Here is a 27,290-nt window from a genome sequence, read left to right as displayed (position 1 = left end):
AATATTTCTTATTTTCTGTATATACCTGCTGTGATCCGAGGTTTGGCAACTATTGCGCGCCTACTGTGATCGGTTGTTTCACGTCGTTTGGCGAGGTTGAAATTCGTAGAATGGAATATGGAATTGAGTGGAATATACTGCTCCACTAAAGTTAAGGAAGAGAATTTTGTGATCGTTTCAAAAGTACCCGATTCTTGTCCGACAAATGTTCATTTATTAGAAATAAATGTTAACTTTCTTTTATCTGAATGGTTTTTTGCTCCTCGTTTGATAACTTCCTCGGTTTCAGGCATGTTCTTGTCGCTGGCGTTTCAAATTACAAATTTTAGATCAATTGTTTTACGTTCTCACAATCAACTTTGATTCAAAATCTGAAAATTTGTTTTGCAATAATGCCTTAACGTAAACTTAGTGCAGATGAAGCGAATAGGGCTAATCAGAGAGATGTTGCGAATTTCTTTCAAGTTAATGAAAGCATAGTTTCCCGACTCAACCATCGATATCGAGAAACTGGTCGAAAGACCAAGATCTACCATTCATGCACAAAATCGGTTTCTGACTGTATCTACGTAGAGATCCTTTGTGTACTAGTCGAATCATGCAACAGCGGCTTTTGAACGGTGCTGGTGTTTTTGTTTCGATCGAAACAGCTCGTCAAAGACAATATACATTCACAACAATTTTGAAAAGGATTTAATTAATTCAAAATCATATACGACTGCGATTGGAATGGGCCATTGAGCACGTGAATTGGAACAATCATTGGTCTGCATTGTCCACAGATGAGTCGAGATATGGATGATTTTTGGATAGTCGGCGAGTTCGCGTATAGGCCCCATCCTCTGGTGCCCAGAAATCGCATATCGGTTCAAGAAATTCATCCGTCCAGAGGTGGTACGGCATAGAACAAGTCGGTTCTAGTAAGGTTGGAAGTCATCCAGTACTACCGATGCCAGTTATACGGACATTCACAGAGCTTTTGCCATGCAGCATACAAATGTATGAAGTGCGAAGAAGGACACGTGACAGCGGAGTGCCCCAAACCGATCACAACACAGCTGAAATGTGCGAATTGTGGAGGAGACCATATTTCGACATTCATCAAATGTATCAAAAATCCTAACGATCCTAGTATACAGAAACCCAAATACAAAGATGCACCACTACCTAAAGAAAATGCGTGGACTAAAATAATAGAAAACAGAAAAAGCATGGATGCCAAAAAGAAGAAGCTAAAAAGGATGGAGAAAAAATCCCAGAAAGCAAAGAGGAACAGCAACCTAAAGAAGGGAAAAAATCTATTACAAACGATGACAATCTAGCAGCCATTCTAGGAAGAATGACTACTATTTTGCGCTACCAATGCGACAATGAAGCAAACGATCCCCTTCTAATATTAGAAGAGCAGGAAAAACGGATTAAGCTCTTCGAGAAGAAATGAGCCACACCGATAAAAAAAGTCTTACAATTGCCTTGTGGAACGCAAATTCAGTCTTCCAAAAAGACAGGAATTAACTAACAATAAAATTGATATACTTCTCTTGGGTGAAACCTATTTGAAGCCAACAAAAGAATTTAAAATAAGAAATTATGAAGTATATAGAAAAGACAGAGAACAAGGTAGAGGAGGAGGTACAGCTGTCTCAATGAAAAGAGGAATTGTACATCACGAACTACCAGAAGTTCTAAGTGCAAATATCAAAGAAAAAGGGGTAAGTGTTGAAACGAAGGCAGGTGAAATAAACATTTACTCTGTGTACCGTTCCCCAAACAATGGATTAGAAGAAGCTGATATAAAAAACTTCTTCCGAAATAAAAAACCTACGATAATAGCGGGAGACTTAAATGCGAAGCATCCTGATTAGAATAGCAGGAAGACAAATCCCTAAGCTGAGAGCTATAGCAGACAAATGTAATCTGTTAGTACTAGGGCAAGAAGATCCCACTCATATCCACGAAACCACAGGTACGATGGAGGTACTGGACATAGCATTAATGAAAAATGAATCAGCGAATTATGAAATAGAAACCAAGATGGATCTCTCATCAGATCACAGCCCAGTGATCTTGACATTAGAAATCGGAACAGACAGACTACCCACGTACCGAAAATCGATTAATTGGGCAAACTTCAAAGAAATATTTCAAACAGAACATGTGAAGATAGAAAACAAAGAACAGCTAGACGAAGCAATCGAGGATCAAGAAAAAAGAATAATCGAAGCTGAAATACAATCCAACGGAAAATATTAAGGAGCAAATGAACCTCTCTACAGATACCGGTTCTTGGATATAGAAAAGGCATTTGATAAAATATGGCATCAAGGTCTGATTTGCAAAATGAAGTTGATGAAATTTCCAATCAAACTTACGAGATTGATACAATCGTACCTGGCAAATAAAAAATTTAGGGTGAATATCGATAATACCAGGTCAACGATTAGAGAAATAGAAGCCGGAGTTCCCCACGGATCGGTTATAGGACCGCTGCTGTTCAACTTATACATGGCAGACATACCGAAAATGAATAGATGCAAGATAGCACAGTTTGCAGATGACACTGTCAAATACTATCACAGTACAATGCGGAAATCAAACACTAGGCAGTTACAGATAGACCTAAACTGATGGAATACTTCAAGAAATATAGATTCAAAGTGAATACATCGAAAACAGTTGCGATCTACTTCAGAGGAACAACAGTGAAGAAAGAGAAAGCAGGAAACGTCAAAATAGAAAACCAGACGATAGAATGGAAAAAGGAACCAAAATATCTGGGAGTAATACTGGACGAAAGAATGAATTCTAACAAACAGATAGAAGAAAACAGAAAAATGACAAGGCAATTGCACGGCAGACTGTATCCGCTGCTCAACCCTAAAAGTAAACTTTCTTTAGAAAACAAGCTGAATATAAGTAAAATAGTGCTAATACCAAGCATGACGTATGCAGGAGTTACCTGGTACAATACCAAAGACAAGAATAATGATCAGTTGCAAAGTACTCTAAATTCAGTAATAAGAACAGTGATTGGCGCCCCATGGTATATAACTAACCAACAAATAAGAGAAAAACTGAAAATTGAAACTATTGAGGAAATAGTCAATAAACAAAAAAAGAAGACAATAGAGACGCTGAAAGAGCAAGAGAATAAGGAATTAAGAAAGATACTACAAATCCAAATAAGAATGACAGATAAGAGGAAATACCTCTTTCAAACAACTAAATAAAAGAAAAAAAGTAACATGAAGTAGGGAGGAAAACCTTCCGTTCAGACAACAGCAGAAAATAGAAGAAATGAAATTAGAGGCATAGGGAATGTAAATTCCGGACCTTAAACAACAAGAAGATCTGAGGCAACAGGGTTACCTCTCACAATGGTTGAAAGAGAGTGTCTTGGGCATAGATTGCTGTATAGCCCAACTGAAGAGACCACCAGCGATCTCGGGACGAAACACCAAACCCCTTGTAACTTGGCTCTCGAGAAAGACTCTCCAAAAAACATTCGGCAAATTGTCAAAAGGAGGTTATCGGTGACTTGAACTAAATTGGAGAATATACCACCATTTCTGGTGCAGTTCTGGTGGATGGTACATTCCAAGCATTGAGATCTCACCGTTAAAATTGCTGTCAATCTTCAATATTGGTTTTGATTCAGGTAACCAGCAATGGCATTAATGAGTATTGTGCTAAAACTTTAACTTTGGAAGTAACAATTTAGTGTACTGATAGTAAATCAGTTATTTGAATATACATTAACAGTTTTTATTACTATTTTTTTTCTATTGATAGACATTGATAAAAAATATTGAACCAAGGTTGACTTATGCTTATTATATATATATATACATTGTGAAAATTGAAGCAGTTTGCTGGAAGTTGCACTTCACTAACTGGCCATTTTTTTACTTCATTACCCGAGTATCCCTTCAGGATTTATGACTTGATTTTATTTCACTTATTTAACCAACCACTGTTTTTGTGTATCCCTTCAGGATATCTAGTTTGAAGTCAATCTAAAGGTTTATCTTGATTAATCAAAATCTGGTGTAGTTGGAGTTTGTCGCAGTTCATTTATTTTTTTGTTTTGATAATTAAGTTAGAGGTTTGGCCTAAGCCAAGTAAGGCTTATGTTTTAGAATTGGGATAGGGAGTTCAATTGGTAGGAAACCCTTCTGACATTTAGTAAATGTTAGGTATAGTTTTTAGGAAACCCTTCTGGCCTTTGGTAACTATGAAATTCTGTTTCAATAAAAAACGTATAAATAATTGTTGTCTAGATATTGATGATGGACTATATGTTAGTTTATTGGGCTCCTTCTATCATCTGTGCAGTTTATATCTGCCTTTCTGCCTCTTAGTGGGAGTTTTACTCTGTGACCTTAGTCAGGTTAGGTTACAGACTCTGGCAAGGTGTAAAAACGTTAGGTGGTTAGTTTCTATGGCAAGTTTAATTGAGGTTTCCTCATATTTCCTGACCTCTTGATATAATTCAGGCCCATAACGAATTTCTAACTGTTGTCTAGATATTGATGATGGACTATTTGTTAGATAGTTTATTGGGCTATTTCAATCATCTGTACTGTGACCGCACAGATGACACTGCATAAATTTTAATTTTAAATATACGTTTGACATTGAGTAATTTTTTTTATTGCTACTATGGTAGAGGAGTACGCAATTTTTTCTTAAGCCAATCATCTCTTCACCTGGCACCCATTATTAATTTCCACCTAATTTTAAAAGAACTCACTCTAATCTTCACTAAGTGAAGTCGCGAGCCGGAATTTACCCTGCTTACACGAGGTCGACACGTCACACATCATATGTTCTTGTTCCATACGTTCATCATTCATTCTATGAATAATAATAATAATAATAATAAAGTTTATTCATGATTCAATACAGTAACATTAATAAACATGTTTACCACAGAGGTAATAATTTATTTCTAAAAAATTACCTGTGCGTGGTGCCTATATTCATTCGAACTCAAAACTTATTCTAATATACATGAACAATTATTATTTACATAAATTAAATATTTGTTATTCTTGTGCACTCTGCTATAATTAGAATCCTGCCAATATGTGTAACCATTTTTTTTATCTGTTGTTTCAAGTTCTTTCTTTAATAGGTTTCAGATCCTTAAATAGTGAAAATAGTGTCATCATCGTGTTTTAGTCCCAATCGGTGAGTTTTAAAAATTTTTCACTTTTATTTTCTTCTCAGGTAAGTTCCCTTTTTCAATTTCATTATTTCTTAACTAATTAATCAATTTATTAACTTAATTTATCTTTATTAGATCTTTGTTTTATAATTTTTCATAACTAATCTATTATTGTTTTTATCAAATCTTTGTTTTCAGTGATCCATATTTTAAGTTTTATTTTGAAGGTCCTTGTTTTGTCAATAATTCTCAGATCATCAGGTAAACGTTTATATAACCTTGGCGCCAAATACATGAAACTTCTTTGTCCTATTCTCTTCTGACTCCTGTCTGTCCTATAATTTCTTTCCCTATTTCGCGTATTGTGTTCATGTTCCGGCAATTTGATTTCAATTTTGTTCATAAACACACGATGTAAAATCTTCTGAGTATATAATTGTCTAGGATCAAACACACCCGACAAGGAATATATCTGCTCAGTTGGAAAAGTTAGTTTCTTCTTGAATATAATTTTTAAAATCCATTTTTGCACAACTTGAAGCTTCTGCAGGTGACTACTATAAACACCGCCCCATCCAATGATCCCGTAATTTATCTGCGATTCTACCAAAGCACAATATATCATCTTAAGGTGCTTCGTACTCGTCACATATCTAGCCATTATTTTAAACTGATATAGAAACCCCCGGAGTTTCTTTACTAGGTTATTTATATGTTCTTTCCATTTCAGGTGTCCATCTATTTCTATACCAAGGTATTTTATTGTATGAACGTTTCCGTTATAGAATCAGCATCATTTTTTTCATACATCCGAAGCCATGTTTCACCTGCCAATTTTGTCTTCAACGAGTCATAATCAATGAATTCTTTGCTTCTAAGATTTGAGTTTTCTTTTTTTATTTTTGTTTTCATATTCAAAGTAAGGACTATCGGGTAGTGATCAGTAATCAAATACTGTAAAATATAACCATTTAAATCAATATTTCCACCCTGTCTCCAGTTTCTGATAAAAAAGTGGTCTAAACAGCTTCCACTTTCTGGACGAGTGCAACCATTTATCACCGACATGAAACCGAAAGTACTCAATATGTTTTTATATTCTTCAACAAATGAATCCTCGGACAAGAGGTCAAGATTTATATCCCCTGTGATGATATGATGGCTCTGTATATTTTCATTTTTTTTTAAATATTCTAAAAGACCAACATTGAAGACATTTGGACAACTATGTGGAGACCTGTAAATAGCCGTAATTTTAAGTTTTTCTTTCTCGCAAATATCTATGTCCAGCACCTTCGTATCAGCTATTTGCACTGTTTTAGCATTAAACTTCATATATTGTCTCAAATACACCACAACACCATCATTCTTATTGTAGTCTCCCTCATTGTAGATAATCGTATATCCGTCAATATGAAACATTTCCAAGCTTGCGACTTTGTATGTTTCCGTCAAGACTATTACATCGAATTTCACTGCCATATACAAGAGATACAGACGAAACTCCTCAAAATTCATCGACATACTTCTCACATTCATATGCATAACACTGAAATCGTTTTCTAAAATACATTTCCCGAAATCTTTTGTGATCTGTATTAGCTTAGTATCGAAATACTCGCTCTCGTATTCCCTAATAAAGCGATCCATATCTTATGGATTATTATACCAATTCATCGCACAAATCATCAAAACCATGACCACATGTAAGATATAATACCATATATACACTACACTAAACCCTTATCCACTATTTTGACAGCAACAAAACAAACAAGGTAAAGGACAATACGTATCCCACAATTATTTTTTTTGTGAATTTGAGCGCAGCCGTGTGTTCTTTCCTATATTTATATCTTTATCGAGACCTTTATCAACCTTTGGTGTATTTTCAGCTATTTTTGTATTCGCTATCGGCGTATTGTTCAGTGGACCAACTTCCGAAATAACCGGCCGTGCCTCAGCCCGGTGAACTCGGATCTGCCCCTCTGTTTTTTCCGGCCGCACAACAAGGGCTTGCGTAGGTGTCGCCGGAGTACTACTGATTTTGTTGTCTTCACCTTGGGATTGCTGCAGTTCTTGAATAGTAAACTCCTCACCGTTGACCACCAGTTTAGCGCCTTTTATGTAGCACGTCCTACCCTTCTTCCTTTCCTCAATTAAAAATTTCCTTAACACCTGATATTGGTTACGCTGTTTTTCTGTTAAATCATTCGCAATTGTAATGCCAGTTCCTTTAAGTTTTTTAGTATTTTTTATAATATCAATTTTCCTGAGGTATGATACGAACTCCACTTTCACCGGTCGCCCTGATTTATTACCCAAACAGAAGAAATCGTTTATATCTATGCCGTGAACTTCAACCCCCAGTAGCCTATTGAGTTCAGTACAAATGAAGTCCGAATTGATATCCTCATTTGACGCAGTCCATCCAAAAACAATGATGTTATTTTTTCTAGATTTCCTTTCTAACTGTTCAATGCTATCTTTTAGATGTTCATTCTCGGTCTCGAGCTGACGAAATCGGAACTTCAAATCCTCGAACTCTAATAATATGTTAGCTTCGGTTGCCTGAATTATGTTTTTCAATTCGATCTTCACGTTATTTATTTTTTCCTGAAAACTGTTTTTTAATTCGTTCTTTACTTTATCAATTTTTTCCAATATGTGCTTAACTGCTTTTTCATCCATAGTACTTAATAAATATTTATCCAAAAATTGACTCTGTGATCAACCGCACCGCTGTAACACCCCCAACACAAAAAGAAGGATATCAGGAGGACAAACTTCACTTCCTTGGGCCCTTAAGGAAGACTCAAGACAGACAAGGAAGGCCACGGGTTAGGCGGAATCGGGAAATTCGGTATGAACGAAAGGTCAAATTATAACAGCCTCCTTCTGAGAATGAGTCACGCGGTAAATGTGTTCAATGCTCCACCTGGGGAACGTACGATGCTCGCTGTTATCGACGAAAAAAGAAGCGATATCAATGTATACAAATAAGTAATAATGACTTTTCAGCGGAATCGAATGGACTAAATCATCTCAAACACATACCTGTGTATGCAATAAACTCAAAAGTTCTATCCCTCAAAAATTCAATCTTAAGAACGGCCAATGACCCACCAAAATTTCACAATCAAAACGGAGCGCCAGATAACACGACTTCACTCACCAATTTTCAATATCATTTATAATATGAATATAAAAATATGAAAAATGAATATAAAAACATATTCAATTCCTTACATATAAACTCGTTTGTTTTTCTTTTCATTGTTGATTCTGAAATGATTCAAATTTATGTTCAATTTCTTTCAGAAGTTCCGCTGTCAATATATATTCTGGGCTGTCAATATTAAGGTCAAATAAAGTTCGTTCATTATTTTCCCTCCATTCAATTCATTACAACTTACATTTTACATTTATAATTTCATCAATTATTCTCCTAGATCAAAATTGTCAAGGGATATTGGCTGATTGAGCACTATTGACTCAAGCAATGCCTCATTTCTATGTTCAAAAATAAACCTTTGCTTGAAAGTATGAAAATAAGAAGACATGCTGTGAAACTAGGACCGTAAAGGCGTGATCTTACTATTTTGCAGAATCAGGCTGGATATAGAACATTACAGCTTCTCAAGCTTGGAGCAATTATATCATGCATATGTTGATTCTGTGCTAAAAGCAGAAAACAGTACTTCTTTATTTAAAATAGCCATGAATTTTTATCGAGAAATTGCCCTTATATTGCCTCAAAAATGAGGAAGAAAAAATATCATTCTGTATAGCATTTTTTGCTTGCACCCTACTTTACCTGGACTATACTTGTGGTTTTGGGTAATTTCACACTTTATCTTAGGTAGCTCATAAAACATCCAAAAGACAGGCGTTCTATGAAAGAATTTTTGGATATATCACTACTCTCTCCTAAATGATGCTGTTGAACATCAAATCTAATTTGAACAATGTTTTTTTTAGGAGATACTATGCATACAATTGTTTCATACTGAGCACTCATGTGTTGAAGCCAAATTTCATTGCTTGCCATGTAATAAATAATAAAAGTTCTTACTATGTGGACTGTATATTGAATATAGTCCCCAGCCATCAAAAACACTTCGGAGGGTTGTAGAATGATATTTGCAGCAACCGTCATAGGAACTTCCAATGGAGCCAAAAATGCATATTCTACATATGATAAGGTCACAATGACCTGCAAAAAAAAAATTAATTCATTTGGTCTGCAGATATAAATAAAATATAACATTTGCAGCTCCAGTTTGAACCCCTTCTAATACTGCCATATTGCCTTTCTTATTTTGAGCTTCTAATTGTGTTATATCATCAGGAGCCTCATAATCATATACACTAAATGGCAAACATCTGATTATTTCAGCATCCTTAACTCTACCCATAGTCTGAATCCTCCAGTTAAATTCCACACCTTGCAATGATGAGAATTCATTTCCTAAAAGTATTTTTGAGTTGAACTCAATGATAACATGGTATGTTATTTCTATTACCTTGAGAATCTAAGGCTCTTATTTCAAATACTTCTGGTGCTTCTGTTAAATATAATTCTCTGGTTTTAGATACAACAGACAGTGAGGTGATATGATCAAATGTAACAACACATCTCAAAGAGTTGTCACTGTTAATATCTTCTGCTATAACGATAGCTATAGTCTTAACACTCACTTTCCCAGTAGCAGTGACAATTATTTTCTTTGAACATTTCAAGAATGGGTCTTCCTCAAGAGGTATCAATTTCAAAGCTTCTGGTAGAGTTGTTTTCCTACAATATGCAGAAATGTAATATCTCCAGAAATTATGGAATTTTGAATCATAACCTACCATTTAAAACAACTATCATCTTCTTCCGTTGCTTCTAGAGTGAAATTGGGATTGAAATCCTTGAAAATTGGAAGTAAAACACGTGGAACATTCAATTTTGAAGATTCAACAAACGTATAGGCTAAGACGATACAAAAAATTATTGTCAGTATACTAGTTTCTCTGATAATTCCCATAATTTTCAATCTCAGTAAAATTCCGAAAATTTAAAACATTTGATTTATAAGGTTAAGTTTGAATTAAGATCATAGAACTAATAATGTATATTAGGCCTACGATTAAGATACAATAGGTACATAGAAACCCTGGTGTGTGCACATAGACCTAATATCAAAATCAAATTATGATATTAGGTCTATGTGTGTGCACTGATTCCATTTAGTTACAGACTTTTTGAAACAGTCCACCTGTTGCTTTGTTGTTTACTTACCATTGTTCTGCAAGGTGGCGCTCTTCAGAATTGTTCGAATTCCTGATTTTTGTCTGGCGGCGTTTAAAAATGAAATTATGACAGAGACATTCAATGAGACTGTCACCTCCTTCAATAAATTTATCCGATTTTGCCTTCGTCATACTAGATCGCATAAAGCGCGAATCAAGATAAGCGCTACGCCACCTGGTGACAATCAGAGTAACTATAAATGTTGCCATGGTTTGCTATGGCTCTTACCTGAGAGGTAGTCAGTAGGGATGTGTGGTTCGTTCAATTTCGACGACCCGGGTCGAACCAGATCAATAGCTCTGACGACCCGGTTCAAAAGACCCGTTCAATTGACCCAATGGTTCTTTTCAGCTCACTAGCTCAGATCGAACCATGCACGATTTGCGCATGATTCAAAGATCCGTAGATCTGGTTCTTTCGTTCCTTCTTTTCTTTACCTGGTCAAGTTAAGGTTAAGAATGTTTTTGTTAAGTTAAGATCACCTTTGTATTTGTGGATCGGTATGTTTTTAATAGGATCGAGAATTCGTGATAATGATATATTCGAGACATGATAATAAACATAAAGGAGATAATCCATTATCAAGAAGTTATAAGTTACCGAATTGGCCGAATATAATGAATTGAGTTAATTGAGTTGAGATCTGATCCATGTAATGATTATGAAAAAATTTCATAAACCAATTTATGTCTCGTTCAAATTGAATGATTGCGGACTATTCGAGGTTTTAGCTACTAATAAATCATGAATGTATAGTTTTAACTAAACTACATTCATGTTTCTGAAAAATTTTTATCGAAAAATAATAAACAATATACATTAACACATTTTCAAGATATCATAATTGGTAATAATCATGAGAGGGAGCCATTACAGACAGTTACTATCTATCATTTTTGTTCAAAACCGGGTGCCGACTGCCGAGCCGATGATTCATCTGCGAAATTGATGTATTTTATTACTACCAGATGTTTCTTTGCGGTCAACCCATCCGAAATAGTCTACCTAGACTAGAAAAACGAACCATTCCATGGATCTTTCGATCTTTGGGACCTAAAAGATCCACAGATTGAATGAACTGAACGTGAAAGTTTGACTCATCTGGATCGGTTCGAACGAACGAATCATTTTCAGCGAGACGACCCGATCGAACCATTCGTTTTGAAGACCCGGGTCTTTTGATCCGTTCGTTCGTGAACGACACATCCCTAGTAGTCAGTCCTTTTCATTCCTCTGAGGTTCTTGCATTCTGCCGTGTGTTTGTGTGATATTCTACAAATATACATTTCATAAGTGAAATATTTTCAATTGAATTCACATTATTTTTGATGATTCATTAGTCAAGCAATAATATAATTGGATAAATAGGTATCAATATGAGTAGTTTTAAGTTACCTAGTTGTATAAGCTTATTTTTAGAAACATTTTATGTAAATTGAGTTATCTCTTAATGAATAAATAAAGATGGATATGTGACTTTCAGTAGTATTCCTAAAAATATTCAATACATTAGCAATTGTAATATTTTGTTGGGACTGTATAATTAAAGGGTGATGTGAAATGATCAATTCGGATAAGTAAAAAAACCTTTCACCTAAAGTTTATTAGTCATGCAAATAACATGTAACATTTTTTCAAAAAATTTTTCTTTGTCACTGTTAATAATTTTTTTGCAAATTCATAATTGAAATCTATTTTCAATATTTCTACACTCTTATCAAAAGAAGCATATAATATAAAATAACAAGTAGATACATTCAATAATGCCATGCCCAACTGAATTTGACCATAATATTTCTGTTTTTCTTTTAAAAAATATTTATTTCCTGTTTTTCCAATGAATTTCGTGTTTTGCAGCACTTCATTTATGGTCCTGGTAGAACCTGAAAAATAAAATTTCTATACTGAAGATTTCAATCAATGAAATAATTGCATTCAACATAAATTTTAGAGAATAACTTATGTTAATCTCTTCATTATTTTCAAACAATTAAATTATTTGAAAGTGGAAATATAAAAAAAATTATGTCTAAACAATAGGTTTTAATTCCAATTCATGAAAATTCTTAGGGAAATTACCTTCATATAAACAGTCCACCTCCAGTAGAGCAACAGGCCTGTTGTCCTCAAAAATGACACCAACTGGAGAATAACCCAGCCATGGATTTGAGTGTGAAACAACCATACCACAATCCACAACTTGTAAGGATGTTTGCGCAATAAAAGCCTCTTTAGCATCACCTTCGTACTTGACTCCATGTTTGGTGAACTTATTACTGAAGCCTTTACCATAAAAATACCTAGACGCTTTGTTATCCCACCCAGTTTTGGAGTATGTATATAACTCATATATTCGTGAACCTACAAATAAATATAGTTTTAAACAAAGGTATTTAAGTTATATAAAACTTTACCTGTTACTCTATATTTCCTCTGTTCATGCCACTCTTGAGAATGTTGGCAAATGCTGATTATTGTATCAGAAACCTCACTGAACAGTTCTGAATACAATATCTTACAACACTCATTTTCATTAGTGACTGGTACAATTGAAGTTTCCAACATGATAACAGACTGACATGCATTGTCCAAAATTGCTAGAACATCATTATTTTCAGGTCCAACTTTTTTTTTCAGAATTTTGTTACTGAAACTTCGTCTTCCAATGCTAAAATACAATGTTTTAGTTTTACCAGCCAAACCTAATATGATCTAGGCTTTATTATAGAGCAACCTACCTATGTTTAGAAATTGCAGATTCAGGTAATTGGCTGATGAAAAAATTATACATCTTATCATCATCTACTTCCAACTCACATTGCTCAATTTTATTTTGAAAACACGGCATGTCTTTTATAGGAACAGCTTTATATTTTTCATTCGTTAGGTGTTTTTGAGCTGACCAAACACATTTCATTTCTGTTTGAGAAATTATCTCAAGATCTTCAAGATTTTCCCTAAAACAAAACAAAAAAAACAGCAGAAAAAGAACAAAGACAATAAGCACATAATTCATTCTTATTAAAAATCAACTTGGCACGATTACGCCTTTTTGAATTAGTAAAATGATACACCTTGTACACTTGATTAAAACATCAGAAATGTGTTTACATCTACCGCTATTCCCAGCTTTACATGAACACAACATAGTTTTAATTTCAATGCTCCCTTTCCCTGAGTTACAATGAAGTTCTCCTCGAATGTGATGAGAGTCTGCATTGAGTGCGCTACTCTGAAGACACAAAGCACAGATCATGATTTTAGTAGAAGTGGAAGAATTTAACTTTCCGCATAATATTATGTGACCAGCATTTAATACTTCTTCACCTTCATAAACACTTCTAGAAGTGTTTGTGCCTTTAATATAACGCAAGTATTCTACTAAACTCAGTCTTGCCATTTGGACCTAAAAATGGTACTATTAGAATCCTGTAGTATAATAATGTTAACTGAACCGTTCACATATTATATGCACACGATTTTTATTTATTTATCGAAGTCTTCCATCCTTGCATAACTTTCAATATCACTAGACTGAACTGAAATAGTTTGTGTGAAGTTATCCACGCATTTCCAGCAACGGTTTATGACGTGGGGACTGTCGAAAGTCGGCAAGAGCGAAATTCAACTGCAGTGTTGCCAAACTTCGAAATAATCTCTAGCAAAGATTTCCTTTCATTTCAGTCAACTAAATCGTAACAAATGATTGTATAATGCCGTGAATACTAAAATTCAGTAAAAAAAATGGATGTATAGTAGAATAAATCCGCTAAGCAAGAAAAGAGGATACATTAAATTGACGCGATATACGAAGCTTTACGATATTTCTGCGCTTTCCATGGCGTTACGTGTTCGTAGAATATACGGGGGTTCGTAAAAAAAAATTATATCCATCGTCGATGGAGGGAGGTTGATGTAATATTATTATCACTATGTATTTATTAAAATTTGGAAAATATATGAGGATTCGAAAAAAACTTGTTTCAGAATTTGTGAGGCGTTAATAGAACGAGCAACGTTTCGGCAAATCCCCCTATATTTTCCAAACTATTGCGTGTTCGTTGATGGATTTTTCATTGGTGCGTGGAAAAACATGTGAGGATTCGAAAAAACCATGTTTCAGAATTTGTACCACCGTAGGAGGAGGGAGGGAGGGGTTAATAGAACGAGCGATGTTTCGCTATATCACCCTGTATTTTTTAAACTATTGCGTGTTCGTTGATGGATTTTTCATTGATTCGTTTAAGAACATGTGAGGATTCGAAAAAACCATGTTTCAGAATTTGTACCAACGTAGGAGGAGGGAGGGAGGGGTTAATAGAACAAGCCACGTTTCGACAAATCACCCTGTATTTCCTAAACTATTGCGTGTTCGTTGATGGATTTTTCATTGATTCATTGAAAAACATGTGAGAATTCGAAAAAACCATGTTTCAGAATTTGTACCACCGTAGGAGGAGGGAGGGAGGGGTTAATAGAACGAGCGATGTTTCGCTATATCACCCTGTATTTTCTAAACTATTGCGTGTTCGTTGATGGATTTTTCATTGATTCGTTGAAAAACATGAGAGGATTCGAAAAAACCATGTTTCAGAATTTGTACCACCGTAGGAGGAGGGAGGGAGGGGTTAATAAAACGAGCAACGTTTCGACAAATCACCCTGTATTTCCTAAACTATTGCGTGTTCGTTGATGGATTTTTCATTGATTCGTTGAAAAACATGTGAGAATTCGAAAAAACCATGTTTCAGAATTTGTACCACCGTAGGAGGAGGGAGGGAGGCGTTAATATAACGAGCGATGTTTCGCTATATCACCCTGTATTTTCTAAACTATTGCGTGTTCGTTGATGGATTTTTCATTGATTCGTTGAAAAACATGAGAAGATTCGAAAAAACCATGTTTCAGAATTTGTACCACCGTAGGAGGAGGGAGGGAGGGGTTAATAAAACGAGCAACCTTTCGACAAATCACCCTGTATTTCCTAAACTATTGCGTGTTCGTTGATGGATTTTTCATTCATTCCTTGAAAAACATGTGAGAATTCGAAAAAACCATGTTTCAGAATTTGTACCACCGTAGGAGGAGGAAGGGAGGCGTTAATAGAACGAGCGATGTTTCGCTATATCACCCTGTATTTTCTACACTATTGCGTGTTAGTTGATGGATTTTTCATTGATTCCTTGAAAAACATGTGAGGATTCGAAAAACCATGTTTCAGAATTTGTACCACCGTAGGAGGAGGGAGGAAGGGGTTAAAATAAAGAGCCACGTTTCGACAAATCACCCTGTATTTCCTAAACTATTGCGTGTTCGTTGATGGATTTTTCATTATTTCTTTTGAGAACATGTGAGGATTCGAAAAAACCATGTTTCAGAATTTGTACCACCGTAGGAGGAGGGAGGGAGGGGTTAATAGAACGAGCGATGTTTCGCTATATCACCCTGTATTTTTTCAAGTTCCCTAACTTTATTTACTTTTGGAAAAATATCATTATTTATGTGACTTCTCATCTGTTTTTCGACCGATTGTATGTTCCTTTTCTCAATTCGCGATTCATCCTCCTGAATTTCCGTCATTTTCTTTTCCGCTAATCCTTCATACTTATTTTCACTGAGGTAAACTTTTCTGATATTTCCGATTTTGAACTCATTACTAACTGAACATGGTCGATAATGAGAATTATTACGAAATTGGGTTACTCTCCAATTTTTCGTTGGGCACTCTCTCGACCAGTGTCCTATCTGATTGCAGGAATAACATACTTCACTATTTCTTCTTACTGATCTCCGGCATTCCCTCGCGAAATGACCCTGTTGACCACAAGAATAACAGCCTTTTTTGACGTTTTGTTGAATGTTCCCCCAATTTGCCCAAGTACTTCTACACTCTTTTGCCGAATGACCTAGGTACTTCTCTGCAAAATTGACATATTACTCCGAATTTAATTTCCGATATATTTCTAGTAGATAATCTCCCTTGCAACATTTCATGAGTCGTTTCCTGCAATCTTACTAGTTCCTCTGCTTTTTCTTAATCCAAATTTTCCTCGCGCCATAAAAAAATACCGACTTCCCTCATAACTTCTTTACGTAGTCCAATTTTGAATTGATTTAGAATCAAATCCCTATTTTTCTTCCTAATACCCGATTCCTCATCTTTCGTTGCCCCGGACAAATCCTCACTTAATAGTTCCGCCCCTATAATTCTCAATCTAGTGCAAAAAGATGAAACGTTTTCATCCTGTCTCTGAAAACAATTATTTAAATTCCACTGATTTTCCCAAGGTAACCTAACTGGAGTGAATTTTTAAAGGTATCTTGCTTTTAATTCCGCATATGATAAAGAATTTAGGGCAATATCAGATTTAAAAAAATTATACGCGTCCCCTACTAGTTTGAATTTAAGCAATGTCAACGTCTCATGTTCACTCCACCCGTCTAATTGCGACCTAAGTTCAAATTTTTCGAAATATCTGGTTACGTCCTTGCCTGAAAAATCATGCAATACCTCTTTGGTGGTGTGGAAATTTGGTGCTATACTATCTAAGCTTATTTTGTGAAATTATTACTATAGCTTTGTTTTGGTTCCGAAATGCGAACTATCTCACGACATTTTCAGAATTGCGGAGGATTGATGCGCTGTAGACACCCGATTCCGAACTGTTCCAGATCAATCCTGAAAACTGTGAAACCAAAACAGGAATTAAATCCCGATTTTATCCAATATTTACATCGAATTCAAAATATATCAAAATCAACTTTTAAATTTCTATATTGAAAAAAATAAGATAAATTTACGAAAAAAAGTAACGTAAGGAATTAATGAAAGGATTAGACAAAATAGAATATATAATATAAAAAATGAAACTCATACAAAATGTTGTCTGCAAGATCCTTTGTCCGCATACTCCTGTATGCGTATTCCTGCGAGTTCGAGGATGGTTTAGATTTATAACTCAGTTAACTGGAATGCGTTTATTTCAATTATTTCACAAAATGAAGAGAACATTTTCAATATTTTTGGAATACATAAATTATATTTATCGTACTGATGTCAAAAAGCGCGAGCAGCAGTAAGTGAATTACATATACAGGGTGTTTCCTAAACATGCGGCAAAAATTCAGGGGGTTGTTCCTTGGACTATTTTAAGCATGTTTTGTCCTTGGATGATTTTTGAAAAACCTTTTTGTTTCGAAGATACAGGGCGAACAACATTTTTCATATTTTTAAAATTAATAATAGTTTAAATAAAAATGCGTACCGCACTGTGTTTACTAAGTAGGTACAATTTATTTTTAAATTTGTTAAACAACATTCCAATTACTAAAAACGGCCAGTTTTTTTACTAAAAATTGATAAGTGCAGATGGCAAAGGAATACAGATTAAACACGGTTTTCATTTGAATTCGTTTTGTGATGTATTAGCAATTAATATATTTATTTTTTTTTTATTTTTATTGGATGCTTGTATGCTGGCTAGAGGTGGTCATTTTCAACAGTTTTTGTAGGTTGAGTTGAATTTTCATGTAATTTTTCATAATAAAATGTTATTATCTGAAATTTTGTTTCCCCTATATCTTCGAAACAAATAGGTTTTTCAAAAATCATCAAAGGACAAAATATTCTTAGAATAGTCCAAGGAACAACCCCCTGAATTTTTGCCGCATGTTTAGGAAACACCCTGTATAATACAATTACAATCAGCCACTTTAACATTAACCCCTCTCTCCTCCTACGGTGGTACAAATTCTGAAACATGGTTTTTTCGAATCTTCACATGTTTTTCAACGTACCAATGAAAAATCCATCAACCAACACGCAATAGTTTAGGAAATACAGGGTGATTTGTCGAAACGTTGCTCGTTTTATTAACCCCTCCCTCCCTCCTCCTACGGTGGTACAAATTCTGAAACATGGTTTTTTCGAATCCTCTCATGTTTTTCAACGAATCAATGAAAAATCCATCAACGAACACGCAATAGTTTAGAAAATACAGGGTGATATAGCGAAACATCGCTCGTTCTATTAACGCCTCCCTCCCTCCTCCTACGGTGATACAAATTCTGAAACATGGTTTTTTCGAATCCTCACATGTTCTCAAAAGAAATAATGAAAAATCCATCAACGAACACGCAATAGTTTAGGAAATACAGGGTGATTTGTCGAAACGTGGCTCATTCTATTAACCCCTCCCTCCCTCCTCCTACGGTGGTACAAATTCTGAAACATGGTTTTTTCGAATCCTCACATGTTTTTCAACGAATCAATGAAAAATCCATCAACGAACACGCAATAGTTTAGAAAATAACAGGGTGATATAGCGAAACATCGCTCGTTCTATTAACGCCTCCCTTCCTCCTCCTACGGTGGTACAAATTCTGAAACATGGTTTTTTCGAATTCTCACATGTTTTTCAACGAATCAATGAAAAATCCATCAACGAACACGCAATAGTTTAGGAAATACAGGGTGATTTGTCGAAACGTTGCTCGTTTCAACCCCCCCTTCCTCCCTCCTCCTACGGGGGTACAAATTCTGAAACATGGTTTTTTCGAATCCTCACATGTTCTTAAACGAATCAATGAAAAATCCATCAACGAACACGCAATAGTTTAAAAAATACAGGGTGATATAGCGAAACATCGCTCGTTCTATTAACCCCTCCCTCCCTCCTCCTACGGTGGTACAAATTCTGAAACATGGTTTTTTCGAATCCTCACATGTTTTTCCACGCACCAATGAAAAATCCATCAACGAACACGCAATAGTTTGGAAAATATAGGGGGATTTGTCGAAACGTTCCTCGTTCTATTAACGCCTCACAAATTCTGAAACAAGTTTTTTCGAATCCTCATATATTTTCCAAATTTTAATAAATACATAGTGATAATAATATTACATCAACCTCCCTCCATCGACGATGGATATAATTTTTTTTTACGAACCCCCGTACATTCTACGAACACGTAACGCCATGGAAAGCGCAGAAATATCGTAAAGCTTCGTATATCGCGTCAATTTAATGTATCCTCTTTTCTTGCTTAGCGGATTTATTCTACTACTCGCTCTGCTCGCCGAAGGGGCTCCGCCCCTTAGACCCCGTCACTATGCCGGTAGATCCTTCACTGGGTATCCCTCTAGAAAATAAAAGATTTTTTTCTGTGACGGGAAAAAAATTTGACATTTTATCTCTGTTGACAGGTAACAAAATTTGACTTTTCACGAAATTACTTTTTTCCCCGGGAAAAAAGTGAGTACTTTTTTCCCGGATATATATATCTACATATAGATAAAGGAAGATATTTTATTTCAGAATCTTTTATTGAACATTAGTTACATTTCCTTTATATCAAAAGTACAATTATTAAATGTGCATTGCGTAAATGACATGTTCCTTGAACTATTCGGTACAACAGACGAATTTTCTTGTGTTGAAATAATATTTTTCTCTGACATGGACACAACTGTTGTTGATGTACCTGGTCGCAAATCGGGTGTTATTTCAGAACTGCCACACGTTCTGAACACTTTATTAGCAATTTCTGTTCTGTGTGCCACTGATTCATCAACATACCCTTCAGCGACCGTTGATGATTTCCAACCGCCATGTTTCTTTAGTGTCATCAAGTCTCCCCCAGATTCAACTAAAAGTGTAGCAGACGATCTTCGAAATGAATGACCTGTATATGAGTGAGCATTTTCAAGTTGAAGAAAATTAGCTACTGTTTCAGGTACCTTATAAAACTGATTTTTACCCACAACCTGATTGATACATTTTCCATTGCGATATGCATAAAACAGGCGGCGATCTTTTGCTGCTGCTGGACGAAGGGCTATGTACATTCGGTAATACTTGATATATTCTTCAGTAACTACGAATCTTCTGTTTACATCATTCTTTGTTTGCTTCAGTTTCACAATTAATAACTTTCCCGAATCTTCAATATCATCCAATGTTACCTGGCTGATTTCACAAATTCGACAAGCACCTGCAATCCCAAATACAACAACAACCTTGGCCATTAAATAAACTTCATCCGGTGCATTATTTAAAAAATCACTAATTTGCGTACTCGTAAAAATCGCAGCTTTCTTGGGCGTGTATCCTTTCCCATTTTGTTTCAGAAATGTAATTAGTTTGAAATATTTTGAAATGTCTACATTATTATTGGATCGTAACAAACTTTTAATCATTGAATAATTCGACCACACTGTTGATGGCTTTTGTTGTTGTGCCAGTTCCGAAAAGTAAGCCAATAACACTGTCTCCGAGAATGAACTGCATTTCTTTTTCATTTTCCAATCCATAAATCTTGAATACGCGGTTTCGTATATTTTCCGTGATTTAGCTGGCAATAATTTTCGTGACGCTTCTTGCGCGGCTTCTATCAACTCCGGTGGAGTCAGAGAAAACTCGGAATCAGACATTTTTAACTTTAAATTATTCAACAAGATAACTACTAAACAATTAATACCGAGTTCGCAATTTTTGAATCAAATCACAAAATTAAATTGACAGATATTTGATTACTTTGAAGTTTTCCATAGCAACGCTGGTCTAATTGCAGCCCACTAGTTTAAAAATTCTGACTCTAATGCATTGTAATATTATGTTCTTTCACTATTAAATTGTCGTTTTTCCCATCACAGAAAAAAATAGTGTATTATACACGGGAAAAATATTAGATTTTAGCTCTCGGTTTTTTGTCTCCCTCCGTTTCGCGTCGGGAGACAACATAACCTCGAGCTAAAATCTAATACTTTTTTCCCTTGTATAATAAATAACTATTTTTCGGAAACCATGTATCGTTAGCTGATTTTAGACGATTCACTCGGTATCATATGCTGATTCTAGGGTAGAATTCTATAAGACTTCTTTCCTAGAACATACCGGTTCGCCCTTGCTCACATGAAAATATTTGATGCAAATAACTTTCCATGACGACAAACCAATGGCGGTCCTAGCCTTAAATTTTGAGGGGGTTCGCCGTTAAGGGTTTCGAGTTTTTCTATTATAATTTGATGATATGAATCCCCGTTATTCAAATAATGAAATTCTGGATCTATTCCATATCCACGGTGAATGCAACAGAATTGTTTCGAGAACTTGTCGAGCATTCAATCAGAAATATCCACATTTACCACCAATTGACGAGAAGATAATTCGGAAGGATGTTTCAAACTTTCTGTTACTCCCTTTTCATCACCACGCTGATTTTTTCCTGAATTCATAAAATGTATTCTACCGCTTTTTCATATGAATAGAATTGGCACACAGGAGTCCTGCATGATTTTATTTCATTTGGTAGGTAGAGGTTTTTTTCTTCTAGGTAGGTACTCCATCCAGTATAATGGATATTCATGAAGTATGCAACATCCTTTCAAGTAGATGAGGAAATTTCTGATTTAAAATTTGATGAGTTCTACCAATAATTCTATTGCATTCATCGTGAATATGGAATTAGATATTTATAATACAAGTGCAGAACTTATTGATATTCTTCCAAGAGTTCAGAATGACCGAGTGGTAGAATGAGCCTTCTGTACGAGTTTTAAACATTATGTTCCCGAATTCACTGTCTTTTTATTGAAATTGACGGAAACTTCCATAAATATCTATAAGTGATTTTTGCATTGAAAAATGTTGGTTGGTAGAACAGTTTTCTGTATCACAAATTTGACAAATAATAGATAAATCCGTTCCAGTCTATTTTGTTCCACAAAATGTGCCGGAAAGAACTGATTTGCCACATAATTAGAGAAAAGTATATCCAGAATTTTGTCATTTGAATATCGGAAATTCAATTCGTGAAATCAAATTAGTGAAGCTTTGATAATGAAAATACCTGTCACATGTAAAGTAATTAGATATTTAAATTTCTATGGTCATAGAGTATTATTGCTAGTCTGTCTGGAAACAGATCGAATAAAATTGACCCTACGTATAACATAAATTCATAAAATCTCAAATAACTCTTGAATTATTGAATTTGAGAGCATAATCACGTTTGGACACTACTCTTATTTTTTACCGTAGAATCCAGCGAAATCACAAAAAAAAGGGTTCTGATTTGAAAATCGAAAGTTATGATCAAATTTTGTTCACAATTTTTGGCACCCTGTAATGATATTTCTCAAATTCAAGATATGCACGATGTTCCAACATCATTTTAGTTTGAGAAAGTGAATTGAAATAGGCATAGGATATTCACAGTAAAAATAATTCAGGTAATTGTGACTAAGGAAATTCTCTCTTTTTTACGGTTTTTCCTTGATATTTTGAAAACTATGAGGACTAACACAATAATTTTAGCAAAGAGTAATTGAGAATGGAAATCTCGATAATATCTGAGACATAAAATGAAAAAAAAGTTTGTTTTGAAAAAAATTTTTTTAATTCTTATATAACCGGAAGCGCCTGAACTTCGAAAATATTTTAGCTGAACAATGTCATATTCCGAAATTTTAGATTTAGGCGTACAACTTTGCTCTTGCCGTTTTGCAATAGCTGGCTGTAACGGTAAGTGGTAGTCGAAATAAATATATCGTAGATGTCATACAATAAGTTTAGTTATTTGTGAACATAACGCCATCGACATGTTAGTCGATTTGTGTCTGCATCATAAAGTTATTCACGATTAACCATGTCAGCTTACGAGTCAAATTCTCGTCATTTGAGGGAGGTTTTAATTTTCTACTGAAATATGAATAAATCTGCGGCTGAGGCTCATCGAATGCTCTCAAATACCTATGGTGAGGCCGCTATTAGTGAAAGAACGTGCCGAGAGTGGTTTGAACGCTTCAAGAATGGTGATTTTGATGTCGAAGACCAGCATCGCGGTGGAAGAGAGAAGGTTTTTGAAGATGCAGAATTGGAGGCAATACTTGATCAAGACTCATTTCAAACGCAACAATAATTGACAGGATCATTAGGACTACAAGCCATTTCAAAACGCCTGAAAGTCATAGGAATGATTCAGAAACAAGAAAAGTGGGTGCCGTACGAGTTGAAGCCGGGAGGTGTTTGAACGGAGTTTGTTTGTTTGTGAACAGCTGCTTTCGAGGCAAAGACGGAAGGAATTTCTGCATCGGATTGGGACTGGAGACGAAAAACGGGTTCATTACGATAATCCCAAGCACATAAAATCATGTGGATATCCCGGCCATGCTTTCACGTCGACGGCTAAACCGAATATTCTCGGTTCTAAGGTCATGCTCAGTATTTGGTGGGACCAGCTCGGCGTAGTGTATTATGAGTTGTTAAAACCGACTGAAACGATCACAGGCGATCGTTATCGAACGCAATCAATGCATTTGTGTCGAGCATTGAGAGACAAACCGCCGCAATACGACGAGAGAGTAGATGAATGGATTTTACTGCATGACAATGCTCGACTCCATGTTGCGAAAGTCAAGATATACTTGAAAAAGTTGAAATGGGAATTCCTACCCCACCCGACGTATTCTCCAGACGTTGTTTCCTCGGACTATCACTTGTTTCGATCAATAGCACACAGCCTGGCTGACCAGCACTTCCTATCTTATGAAGAATTAAAAACTTGGATCGATTCGTGGTTCGCTTCAAAAGATGACCAGTTTTTTCAATTCGTACGCTGCTTGAAAGATGTGAGAAAGTAAAGTGACCAGCGATGGGCAATATTTCGAATCATAAATGTATAACCAAATGTATATTTACAATAAAGCCTCAAATTTCGGTAAAAAAATTTGTACGCTTATGTATTTGTTATATTATAATATATTCATTTACTTATCACGGTTTTAGCTATTCAGGTAGAAATTAAAAAAAAAATAGTAAATCTATTGTTTCATATGAAAAAAAAAGAAGACAATTGGCAAGTATAACACAACATCTAATTTGGTCTGTGAACCTTTGAAAACCTTGTAATCACAGCGTTCTCGTCAACATCAATGTCCCTGTATATGTTCAGGAGTACTAAACTGAATCCGATGCCAATATCGAAAAAACCAGAATAACACCATATGAACTACCATTTATTCATTTCGAAAATAAACTTGCCGAATTTTCTGCTCGAATAGCTGTGCGAAAATTATGAGTTTCCATACAGTTTATCTATTAATATGAATTTCCACCAAGTAAAAAACCGATCCCATCAAGAAGATCTGGCATACAGGCAACGTTGCAGATTATTAGACCTAATATTAGGTCTATGCATCTGACAGACGTTACGTATTAAACATGATGGCCGCCGCCATATATAAACAATAGATAAAACCATCGATTTTTACGAAAAAAAGGCATTTTTATTTCAGGGAAAGCTTGAAATGTGATTAATTAATCATTTCTAACGAGAATCAGTTAATAAAATACAAGAAAACTAGCTATTAATGTGGATAACCTCACCTTCATTAGGCCAATTTCACAATTGAAAAAAAACTAGCTGAATTAATAAATTTATGACAGCGGATTCGTAATCTAAGACCCAAAATAAGTAAGTCTGCAAAATTTCATCACTTTTGAATCATTATTAAAATTAATTCTATATAGTAAACATTGTTTTTCTTTTCAGAAGATGGATTATTGTCGTTTGGATGGATAATTATAGAGGATATTTATTTGTCGAATATCAATTAGAAGTATCTAGAGATGTTGGACCAATTTGAGTCTGAAAATTGAGATTAAAGCTTCAAATTATTAACTAATTTGTAAAGAAATACACAATATTTGATCAACAATTATATAGGGTGTATATATATTTGAAGTAGTAATTAGACATTTTGAAATCTGAAATTCTCATTTCTCTAGAAATGGCAATTTCTTTCTTCTTTAAAAAATTTGGGAAAAATGCATAAGCAAAATGTGAGAGTTATTATCAGTCAATAGAAATACTACCTGAAAAAGAAACTGCATTCAATGTTTATTTTCAGTTTTGACAAATATTGAATTTTCTTAATCATTCGATAAGATCTATGAAAAGACCTACAGTGAAATTTTTGTTTTAGGAATATTCAGTATAGCTATAATAAACTGAAAAGCAGCAGAATGAATAGATCTACCTTCCAAAAACCCATGGCTTATGTTGCCTCACAAGCAATCGTAACATTTTTGAGAAATCAGGTTATAAGAAGTCCCTCATTTCCAAGGTTCATCAATACTTTTTTCAGTTGAGCAACAAATTATTCTTCTATTCCATAATTTATTAAGAAATACAATATATGATCAACAATTATATAGGGTGTATATATTTAGAATACAAGGAAGGACACCTTTTGAAATCTAAAAATTTGGTTAATAGTAGGTTATTTTTCATAATTTATAAACTAATACAATATATAATTTGCAATTATAAAGGTAGGTTGCATAGATTTAGAATACCAAATAGTGATTTCTATTTTGCTTACTCTTCTGTTGCATATTTCTTGAAGGTATATGGACAAAAATGATTCTTGTGGGTTCTGGTGAACGATCAAAAGGATACAGAATACAGGTTACAATGTCATCAGTCGAGATGTAGTTATCATAGATAAGGGATGATATAGAAATTTCACTAGATAATTCTCATTCAGTGGAGGACAGCTTGTAGCTCTGGGTTTTACTCAGAAGTAAATTGAACAGGGCAATTTATGTCCTATATAGTAAATAAAATTTTGACAGATATTAGTAGAAAAAGATCAACAATTGAGCATTGTATTTACAATCCAAAAATAACTTGCTAACTGTTGTTGCATTGTACGTGGATGATTTCTTTGTTTTAACTAATGTTTATTCTGAATGAATATATCTGATAGAAAATTTAAGTGATAATTTTATCATAAAGAATTAAGGGAACGCTAAAAAATGTTTAGGGATGAATATCCCTAGAAATTATGAAAAAAGTAGTATAGTAATTGTTTATATTCTTCAAATATATATTGTAATAATTCAACATGTCTGATTGTAAACACATGAAAACTCCTTTGAAAACTTAATTGAAAATTGATTCAACATAAGAGAGTTGTAATGATGAACCATATAAAAAATTTATAGGTTTATCAACGTCTTTAGCAGTATTAACTAATCCTGATAAAGCACACTTTGTTAATCTCTTGATTCAATTTAATAATTATCTCATTATTGAACACAGGAAAAGTGCAAAACTCATTTCAAGATGCAAGTAAAAAAAGATCATCGTTCAATGTTTACTTCAGGACCTGTGTTCAGTATTTGAAATGACTGCCTCGGTACTAAAATTGTATCAGCCAATACTATTGACCCATGTTAGTGGGTTCGATAACTACACTGACTTGATTTTTTCAAATGTTAACTTTGGATCTGAATCAATGAATAATTTAATTTTTACCAAAATGAAAAGCAATTACTAAATCAGTAGGATAGCATTTTTGAACTGGCCATATAGCATCTATTCCTATAACGATTAAAAGATTGGAAATTTTAGTGAACAAATAGGTATATACATTTTTATAAAAGTTTAATCATTCATTCATGACATGGCAAGTATTAATAAATAGTCTATTTACTATATTAAACTCGTAAGCGCTCCTCCCACCGAAAATCGAACGATTTTGGACCGATTTTGCGGTCGAGTGTTCTCGGCTCTGGGAGAGATACGAGAAAAACTAAAAGTACGGGAAGAAAGAGAAAATGTCGAATTAACTCCCGCGGATATTCCCGTTTCCCGATTTTTCGGGATTACCTGGGAATGAACGGATAAAGTTTGGGAAATTTCCCGACGAATTTCCAGATTCACGTCGACGTGAACGACCAATAGGAAAATACTACGATGTCCTTGGGTAGCAACGGGCCTAGCAACGTCCGCGGCAATTGACGTTTCTAGAAT

The 27,290-nt window shown here is 34.7% G+C and overlaps 3 protein-coding genes across 4 annotated transcripts in view; all 3 read right to left on the bottom strand.

The window, feature by feature from the left end:
- LOC123676965 (nuclear pore membrane glycoprotein 210) overlaps positions 1–10,285 on the bottom strand; it is a 252,898-nt gene extending 242,613 nt beyond the window's left edge. The window contains exons 1-4 of one of the 2 annotated variants that reach the window (XM_045613328.1): positions 10,028–10,285; positions 9,697–9,968; positions 9,439–9,641; positions 9,246–9,386 (exon numbers count right to left, since the gene is read on the bottom strand). In XM_045613328.1, coding sequence (XP_045469284.1) covers positions 9,246–9,386; positions 9,439–9,641; positions 9,697–9,968; positions 10,028–10,203 — 792 coding nt within the window. In that variant the 5' untranslated portion in view covers positions 10,204–10,285. The remainder of the gene's footprint in view (positions 1–9,245; positions 9,387–9,438; positions 9,642–9,696; positions 9,969–10,027) is intronic. The other variant, XM_045613319.1, reaches the window with a different exon arrangement.
- Positions 10,286–11,684: 1,399 nt separating this feature from the next.
- Positions 11,685–14,068, bottom strand: LOC123670845. Its single transcript, XM_045604414.1, has 6 exons — positions 13,932–14,068; positions 13,208–13,875; positions 12,884–13,137; positions 12,549–12,830; positions 12,225–12,352; positions 11,685–11,741 (listed from the first exon to the last, which is right to left on the bottom strand). The coding sequence occupies exons 2-6, from the start codon at positions 13,483–13,485 to the stop codon at positions 11,685–11,687; spliced, it is 999 nt and encodes a 332-aa protein (XP_045460370.1). The 5' UTR covers positions 13,486–13,875; positions 13,932–14,068.
- A 5,616-nt stretch (positions 14,069–19,684) lies between these two features.
- LOC123688170 lies at positions 19,685–21,173 on the bottom strand. The gene is made up of 2 exons (XM_045627091.1): positions 20,209–21,173; positions 19,685–20,153 (listed from the first exon to the last, which is right to left on the bottom strand). Exons 1-2 carry the CDS (start codon positions 20,899–20,901, stop codon positions 20,118–20,120), a joined length of 729 nt encoding a protein of 242 aa, XP_045483047.1. The 5' UTR covers positions 20,902–21,173; the 3' UTR covers positions 19,685–20,117.
- Positions 21,174–27,290: the final 6,117 nt, after the last annotated feature.

Source organism: Harmonia axyridis, chromosome 1 (genome assembly GCF_914767665.1).
Source record: "Harmonia axyridis chromosome 1, icHarAxyr1.1, whole genome shotgun sequence".
Taxonomy (NCBI): domain Eukaryota; kingdom Metazoa; phylum Arthropoda; class Insecta; order Coleoptera; family Coccinellidae; genus Harmonia; species Harmonia axyridis.
Note: the sequence above shows the minus strand (reverse complement) of the source record. Positions and strands in the feature narration are given on the sequence as shown.